This window comes from Ahaetulla prasina, chromosome 1 (genome assembly GCF_028640845.1).
Source record: "Ahaetulla prasina isolate Xishuangbanna chromosome 1, ASM2864084v1, whole genome shotgun sequence".
Taxonomy (NCBI): Eukaryota; Metazoa; Chordata; class Lepidosauria; order Squamata; family Colubridae; genus Ahaetulla; species Ahaetulla prasina.
Genome location: NC_080539.1, coordinates 265,764,106 through 265,787,295, shown reverse-complemented (window position 1 = coordinate 265,787,295; position 23,190 = coordinate 265,764,106). Strand labels below are relative to the sequence as shown.

Genomic DNA, 23,190 nt, shown 5'->3' with positions numbered 1-23,190 from the left:
AATTACTGCGATTTGATTGAATTTTATTCACATTTTAAATAAAATGTCAGTTTGAACACTGGAACAGACTACTTTTGTTTTAATGGAGACAAAACTGACATACTTTAAATTTTGTTCATTTCAGCTGTTCCTTTCCGGATTAATAAAGGATTAATAAAGCTACCAAGGTTTGTTTGTTTGTTTCTTAAATTCCCATAAGTCTCCTCAAAAGACAGTAAAACGATAATTCAGACTCTAGCAATGATAATGTATAATCAACCTTCCTACCATGGTACCATGAAAGCAATAATTTTAAGTCCTGCAACCTAAGGCTGCAAGATGATTTGCACATCCAAGCATTATATGCTTCAAAAGTGGCACAAATGCCATTTTTTCTATAGTGCTCTTCATATTTTTTGGAACTGTGCTTCACCCTACAGAGAAAGGTCAATGCCGCGATGAAAGTGACAGTCTTTATCACTGTATTTTAACCTCATGAGAGCTGCTCAGAAACCTGCTTAATAGCAGAACATGGGACAGAAGAATGGGGTGGGGGCAGTAGTGAAATTCAATTTTTTTTACTACCAGTTCTGTGGGCATGGCTTGGTGGGTGTGGCAGGGGAAGGATACTGCAAAATCCCCATTTCCTCCCCACTCCTGAGTGTAAATGGAGTGTAAAATCTCCATTCCCATCCCACGCTGGGGCCAGCTAGAGGTGGTATTCGCCAGTTCTCTGAACTGCACAAAATTTTTGCTACCGGTTCTCCAGAACCTGCTGGATTTCACCCCTGGTGGGGAGGATTCTGATTTTACTCCCATACTGTAGGGAAAGCATCCGTGGGTGCCTGAAGAGAAAGGAATGGCCTCTCAGTCCAATGTTCTATTACCTCTTCTTCTATTTCCATAATTTCTGATGAACACATTTCATCTTCTATGCTGTTTCTTTCTCCAAAGGGCGACTTCTTCCCACAACATAGAAACTAAAATAGAATTGTAAACGTATTATTATTTATTTAGACATATACTACATAGATTGGAGTTATTACAAGCTTTTGAGAAGGAATCTGCCCACTTTTCTTTTTTTCTTTTTTTAAAATTATTCTTTTACTTGATACTCTTTGGTTATTCTGATTTGTTCCTTCTTGTGGTTGGTAAAATCTTGGTTCCAGTTGGGTTGCTCATGAGATTATTTATTTATTTAATTTGTATGATTGCCCACTTGTCATATGATTCTGGACTGCTAATATCAAATTAAAAACCTCAAATTCACACAATATTAATAAAAATACCCAAGGAAGCTCATATATCCACACATGTAAACTTCTCAAATGGATTCACTTTATTTCTGGGTCCCATCAGACGACATCGTTTAATTGAAGGGACCTGCGGGACCTAACCTTGACATATCTTATGGAAGAAGAAAAATTCTGCAAATAACCTGGCCCTGTGGCATGAAAGGCTTTGAAGGTGAAATCAGTACCTTGATTATGTGAAAATATAAATATCTAAATAGACATCTTGGGCTGATATTTGGCCATAGCAGGTTATGCAAATCTTGTTAGTTGCAGGACAGCAGGACATAGAAAGTGTTTACAAAAGCTCTTCCTCATTTCCCCACAAAAAGGCAACATGCTTTATCTACACACACACACACACACACACACACACACACACACACACACAGAGAGAGAGAGAGAGAGAGAGAGAGAGAGAGAGAGAGAAAGAGAGAGAGAGAGAGAGACCTGGTAAAGCTTCTGATCTCTCTTAGGCATAGAAACAGATTAACTGTATTTGGGTCATTATGATTATTTAATGTAACCTTTTAATTTTTAATTTATTTAATTCAATAAAGCTTCTTTCACTTTTCACTGAAGAGGAGAACAAGATTTATCTTATTTTTAGTTCAGCGTTGCATTTCTTACAGACTTTAGTAGGACTCCGAGTAGACACAGATGATAGTTTTCTATGATTGCCTTTCATTAATTAGCCCAGTGGTCTGATAATTGCTTCTAGATTGTTCCCAGATTTCACAGCGATTAAAAGCAGCAGAGAAGGGCCTTCATAAAACTATATTTTTTGGTTCCCGGCAAGCTTGGAAACAAACTCCATTTATATTTTGTCAGTTCCTTAACTATATAAAAAAATCAGTTGTCACTGTTTTAGCAATGTGTTGCCAAACCTCATAACAGAATCTGGGATTTGCAGTTATTTCTGAATATGACGATAACCATGTGATTATAAACATAAGATACAGCTATGAATTTTGAGTTCTAAAAAAAGTGAATTTTGTACAGAAGGGAGACAAGAAAACAGATATTTCTTATGGCCCTTGTTAGATATTTTTTAAAAACAATTTGACAGGAAAATATTTCATTTAGTCATCTTTTGTAGAGGACTTGTGTATGACTCTCCTCCCATAAATGTTATCTTGCAGTATTTTTCATATATTCAGAATACTGCTATTTTTCATGCCTCGTTCATTAGGTATCTTCTCATTCAGAATTACTACACTGAGTTGCAGATGTCATTCAGTTACAGCATGTTACATCTTCCTTCTACTTTGTTTTGTTAGTTAGCTTCTATTGTAGATTCCTTGGTAGGATAAACTTTTTCCTCATTTAGAAATATGCTGTAGGGGTGAAATGCTACCAGTTCAGACCAGTTCAGCTGAACCCGTAGCGATGGCGGCAGGTGGTTCGGAGCAGTGGTAGGATTCAAATAATTTAACAACCAGTTCTCTGCCTTAATGATTTCTTCCAACAACCAGTTCACCAAACTGCTCAGAAAGTTAACAACCGGTTCTCCCGAAGTGGTGCGAACTGGCTGAATCCCACCACTGGTTTGGAGAACCGGTAACGATGGCAGCGTGAGGCTCCGCCCACCTGCCCGGTCATCATTTCTTCCTGGATTTAGACAGGAAGTAACCTGTTTTTTACCCTATGTGCATGCTCACAAGGGTTTACGCATGCGCAGAGGGTCCGTGCAGCACATACACTTCCAAATTAGTAGGGAAGGTAAGTAGATTTCACCCCTGCGGCACATGTAACAGTATGGGGAAAGTAGGAATTAGTGTGTTAGTGACTAAGCAAAATAATTCTTTTCTCAAGGCTCAAAGAGGTGAAAGCAACTCCAACTGAGTTGGAGAACCAGAGAAAGGCCAAACATAAATATGAATTAATTATGTAGGAAACAAAATATAGTTATCTCTTCAGTTCAGTGGAATTATTGATGTTTGATGTACTAATTATTGCTCTAGCTGCTAATCTATTTTCCCCAGCAAGCCATTGAGAAAAGCTAAAAGACTTGCCACTGTTACAAAAAGTGGCATGTTTATTCCAAAGCTGATCACTTTGAAATAGAGATTGACCTGCGCCAGAATTCTTCTTTTGGTGCCAAGAATAGTAATAGTATTAGTATTAGTATATAGTAATAGTATTGTATTTTCCCAAGCTTCTGGACTATTTTCTTTTTAAACCTGACACTATATGTTATATTTATTTGTATGGTTTTTTTCCCCTTTTTCCCATTCTCTGAAATAAATAAAGGGAAATAACTCTAAGGAATTAATATTTTCAGGTGTCTTCAAGTCTCTTACAGAAAGCAATTCAACTTTCTCCATTTAAATCAGCAGCAGAAATGCATTTATCTTGCATCAGATTATTCCCAAAACATTATTAATTTCATATTTCTCTAAATGTGAAAGAAATTCTGCTGAAATAAAATATTGGATATGGCCATTGGAACTGGTTTTGTTCAAGATGTCTCAACCAGAGGTCTCCTTCATTGAACTGCCACTGATAAGTTGCCCATTGGCTACCCCAACTGGCACTTCTGGGACAAAAGAGAAAGCATTAAAAAGTGAACTAAGCTGGGACAAAGCTAACCTGTTCCAAAACCACCAGCAACTTACCATCTTGTGAATGGAATTTAGCTCCTGTCTTCTGGTGCTGGAAACGTTGTTTCTCACATCTTCATAAACAACATCATATATGTCAATCATGGCATTTTCCACCTACATAGATGACATTAGCATCACAATTTGTGAATGTCAATAATTTGGCAAAATAAAATGTGGTTGGTATGCATTTGCATGTTTTTGTGTATGCGGACTGGATCAGGGTTGAAATCCAGCAGGTTCTGGAGAACCGGTAGTGGAAATTTTGAGTAGTTCGGAGAACCAGCAAATATCACTCTGGATGGCCCCAGAGTGTGGTGGGAATGGGGATTTTGCAATATCCTTCCCCCAGGAGTGGGGAGAGAATGGAGATTTTGCAGTATCCTTCCCCCAGGAGTGAGGACGGAATGGAGATTTTGCAGTATCCTTCCCCTGCTATGCCTCCCAAGCCACGCCCCCAAGCCACACCTGCCCCCCCAAGCCACGCCCACAGAACTGGTAGTAAAAAAAAGTGGATTTTACCACTGTTCTGTGCTCAACAGTTTGTGCACCGGATGTTTGGCCGGCCTTACTTGCATCCCAATGTAGTTTATTTCTCAGTTTTAGGCAACTATACTTTCTTTGTTCAAACTTAATGATATGGGATTCAGTGGACAATTATGTAACTAGAAATTCTGACCGCTTGATGAATTTTTTTTGGGGGGGAGGGGGTATTATTTATGATCACCTACACAGTACTTATTTTCAAGATTACTGCCTTTTAAATATAGAAAGGCAATTAATAATAAAAAAAGCACAGCCTGGGATATGGAAAGTTTAGAATATATTATGAGCTTGATGTTAGTTAGGGTTGGCTGATTGTTTGAAAATTATTCAATAAAAAGTGCATTAAAACTGAAGAAAGGTCCAATAAAGGACTAATCAAAAGGCCATTAAAATCAATGTATCTTTATTGACTTCAGTGAGATTTAAATTTTTATGTTTTAAAGCAAAATGCTTTTTGTTAAAAGCATTTTGTGGGGCTGTCCCTGATATCACACCAAAATAGTTTAAAAATATAGGGGTGGCTATTATTTTACTGTATATTTTTACTGTATATATTTACTATATGTACTGTATACATACCAATAGCAATAAGCCAATTCTTTTTCTTGCACAGAACTGAGCAACTAAAACGTATGGATAAAACACTGTATAAGATTCTATTGCCTAGTTTATCAATTCATATCCCTGCATTATCCTCTCTCTCTATTTGCAGGAATTGTAAAGTGTCCCTATAAAAGGGCCTTAAAACGAATAGCTAAATGTTTTTTTTTTATTCAAAAAGTTTTACAAAAAAAAATCCCCCCCTTTCCCCCCAACCCCCCTCCCTTCACTAATACCCTCCCCCCTCCCCCCTGACTTCCCGGAACAAGCACAAGGTATAGTTAAAAATAAAACAAACATATGCTAAGAAAATTTTTCCCCAAAACTATTATACCAATTTTCCCTCTCTAGCTCTGACTTCCTCCTAACATAACCAAAATCCTTCAAATTTTTTTTAAAAAAATTAACAATTAACAGTAATAAAATATATAAATCAATAGAACAAATTAATCCTAAAGTATTTAAAACCAGCTAAAGCATAAAAATCCAATCCAATTCAGAGAATATCTCCCTTATAGCTTCTATAACCATATAATTTTCCCCCCAGGTCTTTCTTACATAAGATCTTTCGAGAATATTCTATTTAAAATTCAGTGCAACACATTATAAAATTTCAATACAAAAAATTACAATATCTATTCAACTTTAGTCCTTCCTCGTCAAAATCCAGTATAGATCCAAATATCTAGTCTTTTATGATAAATATAAAACATATAATCAACCCATTTCTTCCAGATCTTCCTCACATATTGTCTTTCCGGGACACTAATATTTTTGTCTATTAATATTTCAAAAAAACCTTGTTTCAAGGATAATACTTTTGTCTCTTGCCATTTTTTTTGATGCATTAATCTCTGTCTTTCCTTCATTACTCCTTTTGAAAAGTCAGTCACAATATTTCCTAGTAGTTCCTTATGTCCAGGAATCCACAAATTACTGCCGTATATTTCATCAGTCCAAAAAGAGAGCTCTTGGAAAGCATTAACCCTGTAAGTTTTTTCGGTTTGGGAGACAGCCTCCTGTAGCACAAATTCAGACATTTCATCCAAACTATTTAAAGAAAACTTCTTTACATCAACTTGTTTATTCACGATCATATCTTCATATTTATCCACTTTTGTTTGTATCTCCTCCATTCTATTTTCCAAGTCCTGATTGCACTGGTTAATTTCCTCCAAGCTCTCATCCAAAACGTCCCCATTTTTTATCAGTTCGTATTTTTGAATAATTAAATACATTCTTTCTGTGTAATCCTGTATAAAGTCACGAATCCATTCTTCTGAAAGAACCTTCATGACAAAGTTCCTGCTGAGAATCCCCTTGTGAAATACTTAAACAATGTAATATAATCCAACAATCCACCGTCCAACACAATAAGATAAAATCTCCATTCAGTTTCGATTCCGCAGCAAGGCTCCCTTTCATTTATTGCTCTGCTTTCAGTTGCTCTCAAACGCCATTTTAAACAATTAAAAGAAGGGGGGGGATTTCTCTTTTTTAAAAAAGGTGGAAGTCAGGAAATCAAAAATACTTGCAAACCAATAATTGTTCACTCATGCTTCTTCCGTCTGCTTATAGAAATCCACAAGAAGAAATCAATTGTTAGCAGAAGTGGACACCTTCTTCTTTTCCTGCTTTTGCAGGAGCGCAGTGAATACTGGAGATTAAGGGAGGATTCAATGGGATTCGACCTTTCGGGACTTTGCATAACAAAAACAAAGCCCCTAGGGGAATCTACCACTCTCCCCCCCTGCTCTTTCTCTCTCTTTCAACCAGAGAGGGAAATTAAAGCCGGGAACAGCTGTTTGTTGCTGTTTTCACCAGCTTTTACCATATCCAGTGCGGAGTGCCATAAATTAGCACCCAGCGAGAAAGGTGGCGCCACCCGGAAGTCTCGAAAAGCTAAATGTTGTGCACATTTGTTCAATAGTTTGATTTGTAAGTTGTTTTCTGAAGATCTAAAAATTATATTTGATTATATGTGGTATATACTTCTTTTCATTCAAAAATGTAACAAAGTGGTTTACTTAAAAATATTTTCAGGTTCAATAAAATGTAACAGCAGAAACAATTAAAATGTTATTGAATAATTATTGGAGCGGCTAATCAAAGCTCAGATAGGAAATAAAAAACAAGCTGTTTTTTAAATTATAGAAGTAACCTGATTATCTTGAAATCAAGTTTAACCTCTACATTTATGCTGACAACAACCTCCCCCTCAAATTAATATGCAACAAACATTAGTAGCAAATTGTGTAACTTTTGTGGGAATGATCTGAGTGCTGAGTACTTCATTCATTCATTCATTCATTTATCTTGTATAGTTGATCATATTAAAACCAAATTTGCAACCAATGAAAACACTATTTACAGCTATAAATGCAAAAAGGACAACAAAACCCAAACTAAAAAAACCTGGCACCACAACCACCCTTCCCTGATGAACCCACAACATTCTTATCCTGCTGTGACCTTATACTATCCCAGTATTTGCGGGAATAGCAGGTTTTAAGTGCTCTCCAGAAGCATAAAAGGATGGGGGACTTATCAGATATCAAGGGGAAATGTGATCCATGAGGCAAGGGCTGCAATAAGAAAGGAACATTTCCAAGGACTCATGTGGTAGCAATGTTTAAGGGAAGAGACCTGGAGCATGTCTACCCTATCTTCTTTAGTGGGATGGGCAGAGAGATAATTTGGTCCTGTGCCATTGAGTACTTTAAAGGTGATAAACCTTGAATCGTACCCCAAAAGAAGCTGTGAGCCAGTGAAGCTAATGTAACAGGGTGTAAAAAAGGGGAACCTAGGAATGTCCAACATGGCACATTCTGGACCAGTGTAACTTTGAGTGGCTTCAAAGGCAACCCCAATTAGAATTCATTGGAGTAATCCAAATGGCTTCCCAGTCCAGAAAAGGACACCATTGGGATGAACTAAGTAGTCTTTTAGTTCAGGTCCACCAGTTCATATATTTTGGCCGTCCAAAAGGACCTGAAGACTTGGTTCTGCCAATTGGCTTGGGGTCTCAATGGGGCCGCTTCATTCTGGAGGTGATTAATGGATTAGATAAGACCCTACCTCCTTCCCATGTGCATCTTGTTCCCGTTCTTACAATCTTTGTCAATTTTAAATTAATTTAATGTTATTATTTAAAGTTTTTTAATGGTTTCTAATGATTGTTGGCTGACTGTTGGGGGCGAGTCATTGGCCCTGATGGAGAGGGTGCGCAACTTAGGCGTTCTCCTGGATGGGCGGTTGTCTTTTGAAGAACACTTGACGACCGTCTCCAGGAGAGCTTTTTATCAGGTACGCCTGATCCGCCAGTTGCGCCCCTTTCTTGACCGGGATTCCCTATGCACAGTCACTCATGCTCTGGTTACCTCTCGCCTGGACTACTGCAATGCTCTCTACATGGGGCTCCCCTTGAGGAGCACCCGGAGACTTCAGCTAGTCCAGAATGCAGCTGCACGGGTGATAGAGGGAGCTGGTCAGAGCTCCCATATAACACCAATCCTGCGCAGACTGCACTGGCTGCCTGTAGTCTTCCGGGTGCACTTCCAGGTGCTGGTTACCACCTTTAAAGCACTCCATGGCTTAGGACCGGGTTACTTATGGGACTGTCTACTGCCACCGTTTGCCTCTCACCGACCCGTGCGCTCTCACAGAGAGGAACTCCTTAGGGTGCCATCAGCCAAGCAATGTCGGCTGGCGGCCCCCAGGGGAAGGGCCTTCTCTGTGGGGCTCCTACCCTATGGAACGAGCTTCCCCCTGGACTTCGCCAACTTTCGGACCTTCGGACCTTTCGCCGCGAGCTTAAGACCTATTTATTTATCCGTGCGGGACTGACATAGAACTTTTAGTTGTTTTTAGGGTTTTAAATTTTTAATTAGCTTTTTGGGATTTTAAATGTATTTTTAAATTTGGGCTAATTTAAATAAGTTTTTTAACTAGTGTTTTACCTTACTGTGTGTATTTGATTGTTATGTTTATTCTGCCTGTTCACTGCCCTGAGTCCTTTGGGAGAAGGGCGGTATACAAATTAAAATATTACTATTACTATTATTATTGTTGTTGTTGTTGTTGTTGTTGTTGTTGTTGTAAGCTGCCTAGCGTTACTTCTGGGTGACATGGGCTGTATATCATACAAGTTGAATAAATAAATGTATTCTTGAATGTTAATTTACAATAAACACCTGTTGGAGAACTTTCAGGTTTCTTTGAAAAACAAAGTAAATCCTGTTAGCCTAAAATTGTTTTGTTCTGTTCTGTTTTAGCTGAATATAATTTCAAAACTACTGTCTTCCAAATTATACTTTGTGTGTCATAACGGAAGTACTTAATTTCTAAGGTAGCTAAATGAGAAATACACAAATCAAAGTGACCCTTGACTACAAGGATGAGAAGTGAAAGACAGAAAGTTCTCTTTCAATTGCTTTCAATTACACGTGCGATTTTGATACATTATTTATTATGTAGTCTGCATTATTTATATTTCTTTGATTTCTCCTGAAGTAACATCCCAAAGGCAGAATGGATTCAATGGTGCATCGAGCAAAACTCTGGGTTAAAAAAGGTTTGTGCAGTAAATGTGCTAAAATGGCAAAAGTTGCTTTGTTTTGTTGCAGCAAATTAATACCACAATTATTCTGGAAATTCTTTTAGAATACTTTTATCCTTAAGGATATTATATGACAGTTTCCCTACTTTTCATAGATGGTTTAAAAGTTAAGTGTTCATAATTAATTTAAAATAAAGTTTTCCTTTTAGGCGCAATTTCCTGGATCAACACTTAGTAAAATGCCTCTTGATTTTATGAAAACACGCATGGGATTGCTTGGAAAGTGAAACTTTGGTTCCATTAAAATAATTAATGTTTTCAGAAAATGTATTTGTCAGAACTGTAAAAGAAAAAAAATAAATAGTACAGAAAATTACCCTCTCACACATATTTACATATATGTGTACTCTTTCCTTATTCTTTTCTGCAGTTCTATTAAATGTATAATGTATACACAGTAATTTTAAAAGCTTCAACTATTGTTATATTTGCAGAACTATGCCCTTGTTACTGATTTTCATTCCATGGACCAAAAGTGCAGACCTATACTCTGAATTCAATGGGGTTCCATGATGATATCCCTTCCTTAGCAAAGAAACACAGATTAAGAATTTAGGAAATTGGTTCACATTGAATCAGACCATTCATTTCCCTAGTGTTGCATTGCCAGCACTGACTAGCAATGATTCTCCAATCTTTCAGCTGTAGAGTAGATGGTCACCAATCTGGCCATCCTGACCCATCTCATAATTCTATTAAAACTTGCTTCAGTGATAGGTAAAGAGATCATGGGATACCACCCTTGAGGCTCCACTGCACATCAGCATAATAACTATATTTTTAGCTGTTTCGTTCTCTCTTTCCTACATATGTATACTTTCGGTCATGCCTGGGTAGTCTGAGGGAGGGTTCAGCCAAAGTTCATGTCTCATATCTGTGACAACAGCCCTTCCCATCATGCTATATGACTTCTCCCTACGTACCATGTTATTCAAATGCTTTATATATAAAAGAGGAAGAATAAAAATGTGTGGACGCGCTTGCTCGCATGCTTGCAACATCTCAAGTCTCGTGTGCAATTATTGAAACCCAACATTCAGCAGAGGTTTATCCGGCTCTAGTTGACAAAGTCAGACTGCGCCTTGGTTCTTCTGCATGAAATGCAAGACCAGTCTTTTTCAATTTTAAAATATGTGGACTTCAACTCCCAGAATTCAGCAGCCAGCACTGATGTCCTCAAACCTTAAAGTTGCTAAACAATAGCACTTAGACTTATATATAACTTTACAGTGCTTTACAGCCCCCTCTAAATTAAATTACAGAGTCAGCATATTTTCCCCAACCATCTGGGCCCTGACCTCGGAAGGATTGGAAGGCTGAGTCAATCTTGAGCCTGGTGAAAATCAAACTTCCAAACTGCAGCCAGCAGTCAGCAGAAGTAGCCTGCCAGTGTTGTATTCTAACCACTGTGCCACCACAGCTCTTAAGGTTGAGAAACACTGTACTAGGCCATACAGCTATATACAGGCAATCCTCAACTTACAACAGCTCACTTAATGACAATTTGAAGTTACAACAGCACTGAAAAAAGTGACTTATGACCATTTTTCACAGGTATGACCGTTGCAGCTTCTCTATGATCATGTGATTTATCTTTGGATGCTTGACAACTGACTCGCATTTATGATGGTTGCAGTGTCCTGGGGTCAAGTGAACACCTTTTGCAACCTTCTGACAAACAAAGTCAATGGGGAAACCCAGATCCACTTCAAAACTGTGATTTAACAAGTGCAGTGATTCACGTAACAATTGTGGCAAGAAACCGCCCTGAGTCCCCCGGGAGATAGGGCGGTATATAAATATGATTAAATAAATAAATAAATAAATACATAAAAGTTGTAAAATGGGGCAAAACACACTTAATAAATGCTCACTTAGCAACAGTAAATTTGCTCACTTATAGTCATAAATTAAAGACTACCTGTAGTCTACAGCTTAATTTATCAGGGCTGCTTAAGTTAACATAATGTTGGTAACTTTTTTCTTTGGCCAACTGGGATGTCGCTTTGTTTTGTTAATAATGTTTTCGTTATCACCAGAAAAAGTTCTGTTTGAGAATGAAAGATGCTACATAATGTAATCTATTCCACTCTACAATGTTCTGAAATCAAGATGCTACAATTTTGCTCAAGAACCAGTGGCAAAACTTGCACTATGCATAAAGGGCCATATACTATAAATTGGTGGAGCTAGCTTCTATTTTCTCCCAAACCAGTCTTAAAGCCTTTCTGACTTTGAAGGCTGGATGTTGGGGGAAGCACAGGATGCAATACTTTTTTTTAATCTCTTATGTAGATAATGACAAGAGGCACTTTTATATTAAGAATACACATAATTAAAACCTCAGCTAAGAGTTCCAAAAAAACACCACACATTAACATCTATGAAAGATGGTTATTAGCTAGAATGGCAGATTGCCTGTTTCCTTGGCTTTAAAAGAGCAATGCCATGTGTTTTCAAAATACAGTAACTCCATGTGTTTTCAGTCTGGATTGTCATTGGAATCAAATCCAATTGTTTCACAGTGCAAGTGTTCCAGAAGTCTTATAACAAATGAGCAATGGCAGAAAATCCTCAAAAGCACATTATATTAAGTCAGATTTCTTCAACCTGGTGCCGGTCAGACACAGCAAACTAAAATCCTATTCTGGAGGCCTTTTAACATAGTAAACTGGATGGGTTTATATCAGCCCTGCTCTCTAAGCAAAATACTGCAGGCCAAGGTAACTCACAAAATATTCTTTTGTCATCATCACTATGTTGTTGCATGAAAAGAACAACTTCTAAAGAATCTCATGTGTTATGCCACATGGCTCACTTCCCTAAGCAAAGTAATTTAAACTAACTTCAGGCTCTGCCATATACACATACGCATATCACACCCATAATTTCTAGTTTGGATAGTAGGGAAAGCTGTGTGTCTCAACCTTGGCTGGGGAATTCTGGGAGTGTAAGACCACACAACTTCAAGTGGCCAAGGTTGAGAAACACTGGTCCAGAAGATTGGGTCCAGACTGAGATATTCTTTCCTTTACAGCTATAGCGAGACTTTTCTCAAGAATTGTTGAATTTGTATGTAGCTATCCCTTTGATAAATGTTTCAGTTGTTAAGGGGTAGCTTCTTCATTAGCTCAGTTTGCTTACTGGATCATTTAATAATATGCATATGGGAACAGCAAATCATTTTGTCAAGGCAACCCTTCAGATGTGATTCTAATCATTGTGTGAAGCCTTGATGATCCAGTTCATGGTTTGTATTGCTCTGATGACTTTTTATGGCATGTTCAATAATGAGAATGCTTTTAACCCTCTTCTTTCACTTCCAGTAACTCACTGTAACAATTATAAACCATTGGAAGAAAGCAATAGAGAAATCTCACTTATTTTTTTAAAAGTTGGAGTAAGGACTGCTTTGGAAACAGCCTTGAAAGAATGCTTCACTCAAAGCATCACCAAAGTGAAATCCCTCTTTATAACTTTGCATAAACATATAAAGACAAGAAGGTCTTCCTGTTTCCCTGAAACATTTCAAAGACTTCATAGTCCATGTGGCCTTGCATCACTAGTTATTTGATTCCATAACCTGGTCTGATAAATCCTTGGTGCTCTTTAAGCTTGGTTGTTTTCTTGTGACTTGGGCGTTCTCCTGGATGGACGGCTGTCGTTTGAAGATCACCTGGCGGCCGTCTCCAGGAGAGCCTTTTACCAGGTTCGCCTGGTTCGCCAGTTGCGCCCCTTTCTGGACCGGGATGCCTTATGCACGGTCACTCATGCTCTTGTCACTTCTAGTCTGGATTATTGCAATGCTCTCTACATGGGGCTATCCCTGAAGTGCACTCGGAGACTCCAGTTAGTCCAGAATGCAGCTGCGCGGGTGATTGAGGGAGCTCCACGTTGCTCCCGGGTAACACCACTCCTGCGCAGTCTGCACTGGCTACCTGTGGTCTTTCAGGTGCGCTTCAAGGTTATGGTTACCACCTTTAAAGCGCTCCATGGCTTAGGGCCCGGGTACTTATGGGACCGCCTGCTGTTACCTTATGCCTCCCACCGACCCGTACACTCTCACAGAGAGGGTCTTCTCAGGGTGCTGTCCGCCAAGCAATGTCAGCTGGCGGCCCCCAGGGGAAGGGCCTTCTCTGTTGGAGCACCTACCCTCTGGAACGAACTTCCCCCCGGTTTGCGCCAACTATCTGACCTTCGGACCTTTCGCCGGGAATTAAAAACTTATTTATTTATCCAAGCGGGACTGGCTTGATTTTTAAATTTTTCAAATTTTTAATTTTTAGTAATTTTATATGGGGTATTTTAGGCTGGGTCAATTTGACGGTTTTAATTTGGCCATTACTGAATATGTATTTTAATTGATATTTTAATTTTGTATATTTAACTGTTTTAACCTTGGCTGTACACCGCCCTGAGTCCTTCGGGAGAAGGGCGGTATAAAAATTTAAATAAATAAATAAATAAATAAATAAATAAATAAATAAATTACCCAAACTAAGTAACATCCTCAATGCTAGTAAAGAGTGCACTCAATTATATTCCAGTGGCTTGTCCTATTAGTGTTGGTGGTGGGAGACTCTTAGAGGTTCTTTGGATGGACTGTTTACTGTTAGCTTGTTTGGCAGTTCCTTGATTGCAGTATTGTTTGATTATTGGTCTGATGTTAAACTTGGTGTTGTTGTTGATGATGATACTTATCTTGGGTAACACAACATCTACAAGAAAACAACCAAGCTCAGAGAGCACCAAGGACCCCTCATTTCAACCCTGAGCTATACCTATGTTTATTTTTGTTAAGCTTCTTGCTTGTTGGTTTTCCTCATTCCAACAAATTCAGTATTTTGGAAATTAAACTGATGGCATCATAGATAAATGGCATTGGGTCCATGGAAGCAGAATATTGGTAAGACCACCTCCTCAAGCCCTGGATAGATGTTCAATTATGACATTAAAATTCCTTGTTAATACTGATTCTGAATCACAGTCTTTTTAAGATTTTGAGAATCCAGGAGGTAGAAAAGTCATCTGAACACATTTCCACTTTCTTCTTATTACATGTCAAACAAATGTATATATTTTTTCTCATGGAGTTTAACAACCTAATAGTGCAAGCAAGTCCAGATTGATGAAATAATTATTGGGATTATATTTTGAAGTAATATTTTAATATTTTGCTGGGAATATAAAACTGAGTGTCAAGGATTACATAACTGTATGCATTTGTTGGTAAACAATATATTACCAACTTGGAAGCAACTGTGTTTAAACAGAAATTGTGCGCATTTAAACACACCCATATTCCCAGTTTATGATATGCCAAAAGAAATTCTACCAAGGGGTGATTAATAACTTCTGCATGTTTCCAATGCCGTTGCTTGTCAGCGGACCCAGATTGTTGGGGGCAATAAGTTGACTTTGTATATAAATATACAAATAGAATGAAGACTATTGCTAACATAGTGTAAGCCGGCCGGAGTCTTCGGAGAAGGGCGGGATATAAATGCAAATTAAAAAAAAAAAAAGAGGATGGGACAATGAGCTAGCTGCTCAAGTTAAAACTGCACTTCCAGACCTAATCTTTGTAATAGGAATAAACTGTACTTACTTCATCCAAATGAACTCAGTAACCCAATTCACACAAGACAGATATTTATGTATGAATATGCTTAGGAATCTGTAAAGGACGATAGGTGAAGAGAAGACTCGTGCAATTGTCTTTCACACAGATGATATTTTGTGAAAAATGACAGAGATAAACCTAGATAAAATATATACCGTATATACTCGAGTATAAGCCGAGTTTTTCAGCACGTTTTTTGTGCTGAAAAACGTCCCCTCGGCTTATACTCGGGTCTATACGGCTTATACTCGAGTTTTTTTTTTTTTTTAAGCCCCTCGGCTTATACTCGAGTATATACGGCTTATACTCGAGTTGTTTTTTTTTCTTTTTTTCACATTTTACCGGACGGCGCGGGGAAGCCCTGCGGTGCAGTGAGGCGGGCGGGGAGCCGCCAGCCTTCTCAGCTGAGGGAGGGAGGGTTTCCCCAACCGGTAGGTGCCTCATTTCCCACCCTCGGCTTATACTCGAGTCCCCAGTTTACCCCAGTTTTTGGGGTAAAATTGGGGACCTCGGCTTATACTCGGATCGGCTTATATTCGAGTATATACGGTATATAGCTTGAACCATTCTCACAAATATCACAGCTATTTCTTGAAGTCCATTATCAGGGGTAATATACAGTCAGTCCTTGATTTACAACAGTTCATTTAATGACCATTTGAAGTTACAACAGGATTGAAAAAAAGTGACTTAAGACCATTTTTTTTACACTTAGAACCATTGCAGCATCCCCAGGGTCTCAAGATCAACGCTATAGATGATTGGCAACTGACTCATATTTATGACGGTTGCAGGGTCCCCTTTTCCAACCTTTTGACAAGCAAAGTCAACGAGGAAGCCAGATTCTCTTAACAACCGCGTTACTCACTCAACAACTGCAATGATTCACTTAACAAGTGTGGCAAGAAAAGTCGTAAAATGGGACAAAACTTACTTTTAAAATGTCTCGCTTAGCAACAAAAATTTGGAACCCAATCATGGTTGTAAGTCAAGGCCTACTTGTAGTTTCTGTCCTTTCGCCTTTGCTCCAAATCTTTCCAATTCTAGAACTCTTTCCATGTAGAAACACTTCCACAGAAGTATGATTTTTTCACTCCCTAAATCTTGGAAACATTTTTGAGCTATCCTGAAAGTATCCTTATCACTCCTGGCCTCACAATTCAGAGAACATTTCCTGAGGTGACCGGCACTCCCTCAACTAGCCAAACCAGGAGCAGCATAAAAAACCTGAGGAGAATTGCTGTATAACTGCCCTTTCTCTTCATTCCTATGATTTATATTCTGCCTTTCTACATAACAATCCTGCTGAAGCCATGCACAATTCAGAAAATTAGCCTTACAATTATCCTATAAGCTCCAGTGAAATAGTCCTATGGGATAATACCATGCAACAGATCTCTGAAGCATTATTTATTTGAGAATTACTGAGTTTGCAGACTTCGTTGCAGAGACTTGGAAACAAACAAAAAGGGCTTGAAGACACATGAGAGGTTTAAAACGTTTGATGGCTCTAAGTTTACGTGAATGACTGTTGTAATTAGTATATCTGAAAGCGCAGAACAATTTTGGCAGTTGATGTGTGGTGCAATATTTAATTATTTATCTTTTCGTTTTGTTCACTTACCACAGTGCTGTTGGTGACAGTCCAATATGTGGCTATTCCCGAAGCACAGAAAACCATAGTAAAACAGAAGAAACACTACAATAAAAAAAAAAGACATCAAAACAATTCCTTAGTAAGTGCTGCCATTGTTACTTCAAGTAATTTAGTGTAGGTATACTTTTAACATACAAATTTTAAGAAATAGAAAGGTTGTTCTTCACAGCCATAGCAGAACAAAAATCTACTTACTGATAAAAGACAGTTTCTTCTATTTCCTTCAATTAATTTCAAACCTAGCGTACTTAATTGATTTAAATTGAAAGACATGGAGACGTAATTTTTCCTCTAAGAGCAAATGGATTTTTTTTCTGCCTGCCTGTGAGTGAGTGGGTGTATATTGGGAGCAAGTATTGTTTTGGCTTGAGGTTTCCCTTGTTCTTTTGTTAGGTTGGGCTTGGGCCAAAAGACAGTGATTAGCTTAGTCACCCAGCCACCTTTTTTCTATTTTTTATACATTAAAGCAAACAGAAATCTGATAACATAAAAGGAATGTGAGCAACACATGTGTTGTGACCCAGGCCCAAGTAGATAGTAGGAAACTCAGTCAGTGTAAAAACAAACTTTATTAGAACAGCTGAGAATTAACTCATTCTCAGTTTAGTCCAACTAAATTAAAGTAAATTCCTCCCAACACGATTCCTCAGTCCTATCACCAACCTTGGTCCAATTAGGCAAACTGCCAAAGTTTTGCCTTCCTTGGCAAAAGTTCAGAAGACACCGATACGAAACCAATGCAACAAGACAAAGCTATCAACGTTGTTTTTCAGCAGAGTACAAACATCGTATATCTATCTATCTATCTATCTATCTATCTATCTATCTATCTATCTATCTATCTATATCGTGTATCAGAAAACACGATCTATATCAGAAAACAAATATATATATATATATAGATATAGATATATATAGATATATATAGATATATATAGATATATATATATGTATATATATATAATGTATATACATACATATACACACACACACACCCATATATATATCTATATGTATATGTAGGTCTTTGGTTATTCGGGTTTTCTCCCGCGTAAAATTGGAAGTGTCTTGGCGACGTTTCGACGAAGTCTCATTCGTCATCTTCAGGCTTCAGCTTCGTGCTTCTGGGAGCAATGTGTGATTGCAGCTGTTTCTTCCGTTTAAATTGCTAGTGGGGGTTTGAACTGATTGGGTGGTAGCTTGGCTGTGCTCTGATTGGATGGGGGGGGTTTGTGCTCTGATTGGCTGGGGGTGTGTCCTGTTTGGGTGGGGGCTTGGTTGTGCTCAGATTAGTCTGAGTTGCAGGGGGATTTGAGCTGGTAAGCTGCATTGCTGTTGTTTGGCTTTGTGTTCGTGGTCGTGCTACATCTTCATAGTGGGTGTCAGTCTGCTGCATATATGGATTGGAGGGGTTTGAAATGGCTAATGTTGCTTAATAAATATTATTATTATTATTAATGTTAAAAACCCGCCCTTATTGACAAACGAGTCCCTAACACGAGGAATGACACCAGACCCACACCAAAGAGGAGGACGAGGAATAACCAAAGACCTACATACAAACACCCGCGAAAACCTCAGAAAACATATATGTATATTTGTATATAATATGCAAATGGATGAAGACTATTGCTTAACACAGTGTAAGCCGCTCTGAGTCTTCGGAGAAGGGCAGGATATAAATTCCAAAAAAAAAATCATCGCTGGTCTTTTAAGACTTATGGGAGGGGCCAATCATCTCTTGGCGCTATTCCCGAATCATCCTCTTTGCTTGAGCTGCTCTTGCCTTCTGGCAGCTCTTCTCATGCGTGCATTAAGAACAGGCTCCTCCTGTTCCTCTGCCTCACTACTGTCAGCCTCTGAAGGCTCTGGAGTCCGCACATCACTCCCCAATGGCCCTGGCCCCACCTCTGCCTCCAATGCAGAGCCCTCATCTGAGCCTTCCCCAGCCTCCAGGACTGGCCCTGATCGCTGTCTGACTCCGTTGCCAGCTCCACAGGCTGCTGGCAGACCACAACAACATGATTAGAAGGACATATATCACTTTTTAAATGTTTTTTTTCTTAAATGTTCATATATTTGAACAAAAATGACAAAAGTGACAGTAAAAGTGACACCGAGTTCAAGTTTTAATCAGCTAATGCTTCAGTTAAATGAAGTGCAGCGATGATAGCTTTTGGCCCCACAAATCATTTCCAACCATGTTCTTCCTAGGTGCTTTCCTATATATTTTTTCCTCAGAACAATCTTCATTTTTTATTTCAGTGTTTTTGTGCAGGACTCCATTTCAGTGGGTTAGGTCATGATTTTCTGAATAAAAGAAAGCAATCACTTTAGTTTCTTGTGATGTACTTGGTTGGTTATAATAGATTGGCAAAAGAAAAATGAACAAAATTGTGGAACCGATTGAAGGAAAAGCAGGGCAGTTTATTGAATAAATACGAAATTATTATCTCTATGTAGGAAACCCAACAGAGCGAAATCCTGCCGACTGCCAAGCTCTTAAAAATCCTTTTCAGAACTTGGCCAGTTTGTTCAGACCAGATTTTGTTTATACAATCAAGTCAATGCATGCAAAAAAAGGAAATGCTTTTTTTAAAAAAATGTCTGATTTAAATTTCCATGATAACCAGCTGGAGTCATGAATTGTGAGATCACAGAGATGAAGCAATCTATTATTCAACAAAATTATGTGTATTACATTACCAGAATGCATTTCAAAATCCCCTTTTCAGCAATATCTTTGTTAAAGCAATGATAAGCATCATAAAGAAGGAAAACGGAAACTTTTTGCGATTTGTAGTTTTCTTATTTAAACTATAAAATCAGATGGTGATCTGGAAATCTTACTTGGAATTTTTCTGAATAAATACTCATTACATCCTTGTGGACATATTGCAGGTACCTCCCCTTTAAGAGATTTGGGGCTATGTGAGAAATGAGCCTTTTTTCTCCCCTGATTTCCTTTGGACAATCCAAAAATCCAGAAAACACATTTTATCCTGAACTTCAGGAAGACTTTGATAATAGGGCTACTCAGAAATACATACAGCTACTGACTTCTAGTCAATGGATGCCTATTTATATTAATTTTATTAAAGGTAAATGTTACCCTTGCACACACTAGTTGTTCCTGACTCTAGGGGACGGTGCTATTTTTCTACATACATTTTTTATGTGCTTTCGAACTGCTAGGTTGGCAGAAGCTGGGACAAGTAATGGGAGCTCACCCTGTTACGCAGCACCAAGGATTCGAACCGCTGAACTGCCGACCTTTCGATCGACAAGCTAAGCGTCTAAGCTGCTGAGCCACTGCATCCCTTTTATTAATTTCATTACTGATGTGTAAATCTATTGGGTTTGATCAGTTACGCAGGATCCAATCTGGGTTGATCATTGGGACCAGAGGTTTGATCCTCCAAGCTTTCAGAGTCATGCTGGAGCCCATCCTCACGGAACTTTTCTTTTAACTGGATGTGACTTGGAGGACTAAATCTCTTGGTGTCCAACCCAGATTGGATCCTCGGATATGTATATTTGCCTTTTTTCGTTGATTAATTATGTTGATTTATTTGAATTGTAGTGACATGTTTTGATTTTTATTGTGGATTGCCATGAGTCTTTTGGAAGTACATTGACATAAAGTTAGTAAGTAAATACATCAATCCATCAGTCCTGGGCGTGATTTATTAATCTTAAATATATATACAGTCTGCCTGGCATGGCCTCAAACCATCTTGATGCATGTTTAACTCATTAGAGTTCATGAGCTGTGTCCCCCAACCTCTGCCAGTTTTAACTGTATTTTGTTTGGAAGGATGTTCTGCTTTCATTGTATCATTGCACAAAAGCGTCGATCACTATATTTATTAAACAAATTTATACAGCCACCCACTCAGTTTTGTACCACTCACTTTCAATTGGACTGAGCCAAACTGAGTCATCTTCAAAACTCAGAAAGGAGTTTCCAAACCAAATATTATCATGCTGATCACTACTCTAGTGACATAAAACTGTTGATGTTGCTAGGAAAGCTATCGGTTCCAGGTACTGTACATGCATATTAATCTCACCTGAATCATATAAAGTAATACATTCAGTATATGAAACTTTTGCAGGGGATTAATTTTTTTTTGCAGCATAAAGCAAACACATTCAGCATGCATACTAAGTCAGCTAAACCAAGATGTTTACTTTTTCTTTTGCAAGAAGCTTTTACTTGTCATAATTACTGGTCCTCAGACTGGTTACAAAATCCACTAATTAATCCCTTGACAGGAAAAAATAAGTCCCAAGCACAGTTTGATTCTACCTATACTGCAGCTCATTAAGCCAGTATGTTGTTCTTTACTTTTTCATAATAACTTGAATATATGTAATATTGTTCCATTCACTTCCTTGAAATAAATTAGCCCACTGATTCCTGTATAAATCTAGCATATAAAAAGTGACATTAAGGTAAGTTGTCATTGCCTACTTTGTGAGACTAAGATGTACATTTATTTGCAACTCAGTCTTTATTACATGAGCTTTAATGTTTCCTTTTGGATTATGTGGATAGCCATTTTTCAAAAACAGATATACAACAGCTATAATATACAGTCCAATATCTAAGATGACTTGCAGAAAAATAAACATCAATGCATGATAAGAATGCCTCAATCCAACCAGAACCTGTTGCTGTTGCTATGGAAGGATTTAATATTGGTATAAGTAAAGAATCATAGAATTGGAAAAGGTCATTTCGGTCATCAAGCTGAACCATCTGCTCAGTGCAGGAATCCGCATTAAAGCATTTCATAAAAATTATTGTTTAGCTGTTACTTGAATGTGTCATAGAAATCCAATCAGTTTCCCCTGAAATGGAAAATTAGGCTCTACAGTTCTTAAGAGTAGTCAGACAGCAACAGAGAGGGCAAAGAAGGATTAGAAACAAAATATGGGAGAATTTTAATTTTTTTAAGAAATTATTATTATTTAAAGGACAAAATTGAACACATTGCAAATCCATATGATTCAATTGTTTCCCAAATGACAGCTTTCACAGAGCAGCTGTTATTTTGATGTCCTTTAAAATACCAGACTATCTTGCCCTGTTGGTAACCTCCTGATAAGTTCCCAGCAGAATTAGACTTGTGCAGAATAGTTCACAAGTACTAATAGTCTTAATTAAAAATAGTCTTAAAAATAGTTTTAATTAGCTGCTTACTGGCAAGAAGTAAGCATAAATCCAAGATCAACCATAATAGTGAATTCTGATTCTTTGACACTGTAACAAAGCAAGGGAATGACGTCGTCTTTCGTTATGCAAAACATATTCATAATAGATGCTTTTTAGAATGAAACCGTTAGGAGGAACTGGAAGTGTTCTACCAAACCTTAAGGATGCCAACATGAATTGCTAGAGGAAGTTTGCCAATGTGTTTCCTCTAGATTTAAGAAATGATTAACTCCTAGCAACCTAAGTGTGAATGTGTCAGTACTGTACACTGCATATACCTTCTGGCTGGTGGGATGCAGGCAAGCATATATATCAACTTGCAAAATGAGAAATCTGAACTTGCACAGAATAAAGTAATCATGTTTGGGTACATTTGGGCTTTGGTTGTGCTGATGGCATATAGACAAAATGTGTCAAACCAAATTAGATGTGGCATGGTTATGACTTGGACAGGTAACCCCCGCTTCTCTGACAGACACATTGTCTCTCACACATTTAAAAATAAAACAAAAATAAATAATCAATAGCAGCACGAATTCCTTCATTATTACATATCTCTGAATCTGTGAGCAAATCCAATGCAGTATATGGGGAAAAAAGTCCTCCCTCAACATAGATCATTCTCTCAAAACGATTGTTTCACCTTGTAATTTGATGTGGCCCAGTACCATATATCAATGTCATGGCAAGTCTAGACAAAAAGACTAGTAACAACAGGGAATGAGATGTTTGGGATGACAGAGATACTGAAAATTATTGAGGTATACTAAATCTTCTCTTGCCTGTTGCACATGCTTGCATGAATTATTTATAGGGCACTGAAATAATAGGGCAGAGATTCAAATGTATGTGCTTGCTTTGCAAGAAGGGCATCCATGTGCCAGTATCATGGCCTAATTGATCCTGAACATAAAGCTGCTATCAGGTTAGCATTGTGTGAAAATGAATAGCAAGCATTTCTCATGTTATCTAATGTCACTGGTAACACATCAGACACATTGCTTGTGATAATGTTATACTTACAAAGGGCATGGTTAGTTTAGAGCAGGGG

The 23,190-nt window shown here is 38.0% G+C and overlaps 1 protein-coding gene across 1 annotated transcript in view; it reads right to left on the bottom strand.

The window, feature by feature from the left end:
* The window catches only part of TSPAN32 (tetraspanin 32), a 47,908-nt gene that overhangs the window by 14,844 nt on the left and 9,874 nt on the right, over window positions 1-23,190 (bottom strand). The window contains exons 4-6 of the mRNA XM_058158029.1: window positions 16,886-16,960; window positions 3,890-3,991; window positions 867-959 (exon numbers count right to left, since the gene is read on the bottom strand). Coding sequence (XP_058014012.1) covers window positions 867-959; window positions 3,890-3,991; window positions 16,886-16,960 — 270 coding nt within the window. The remainder of the gene's footprint in view (window positions 1-866; window positions 960-3,889; window positions 3,992-16,885; window positions 16,961-23,190) is intronic.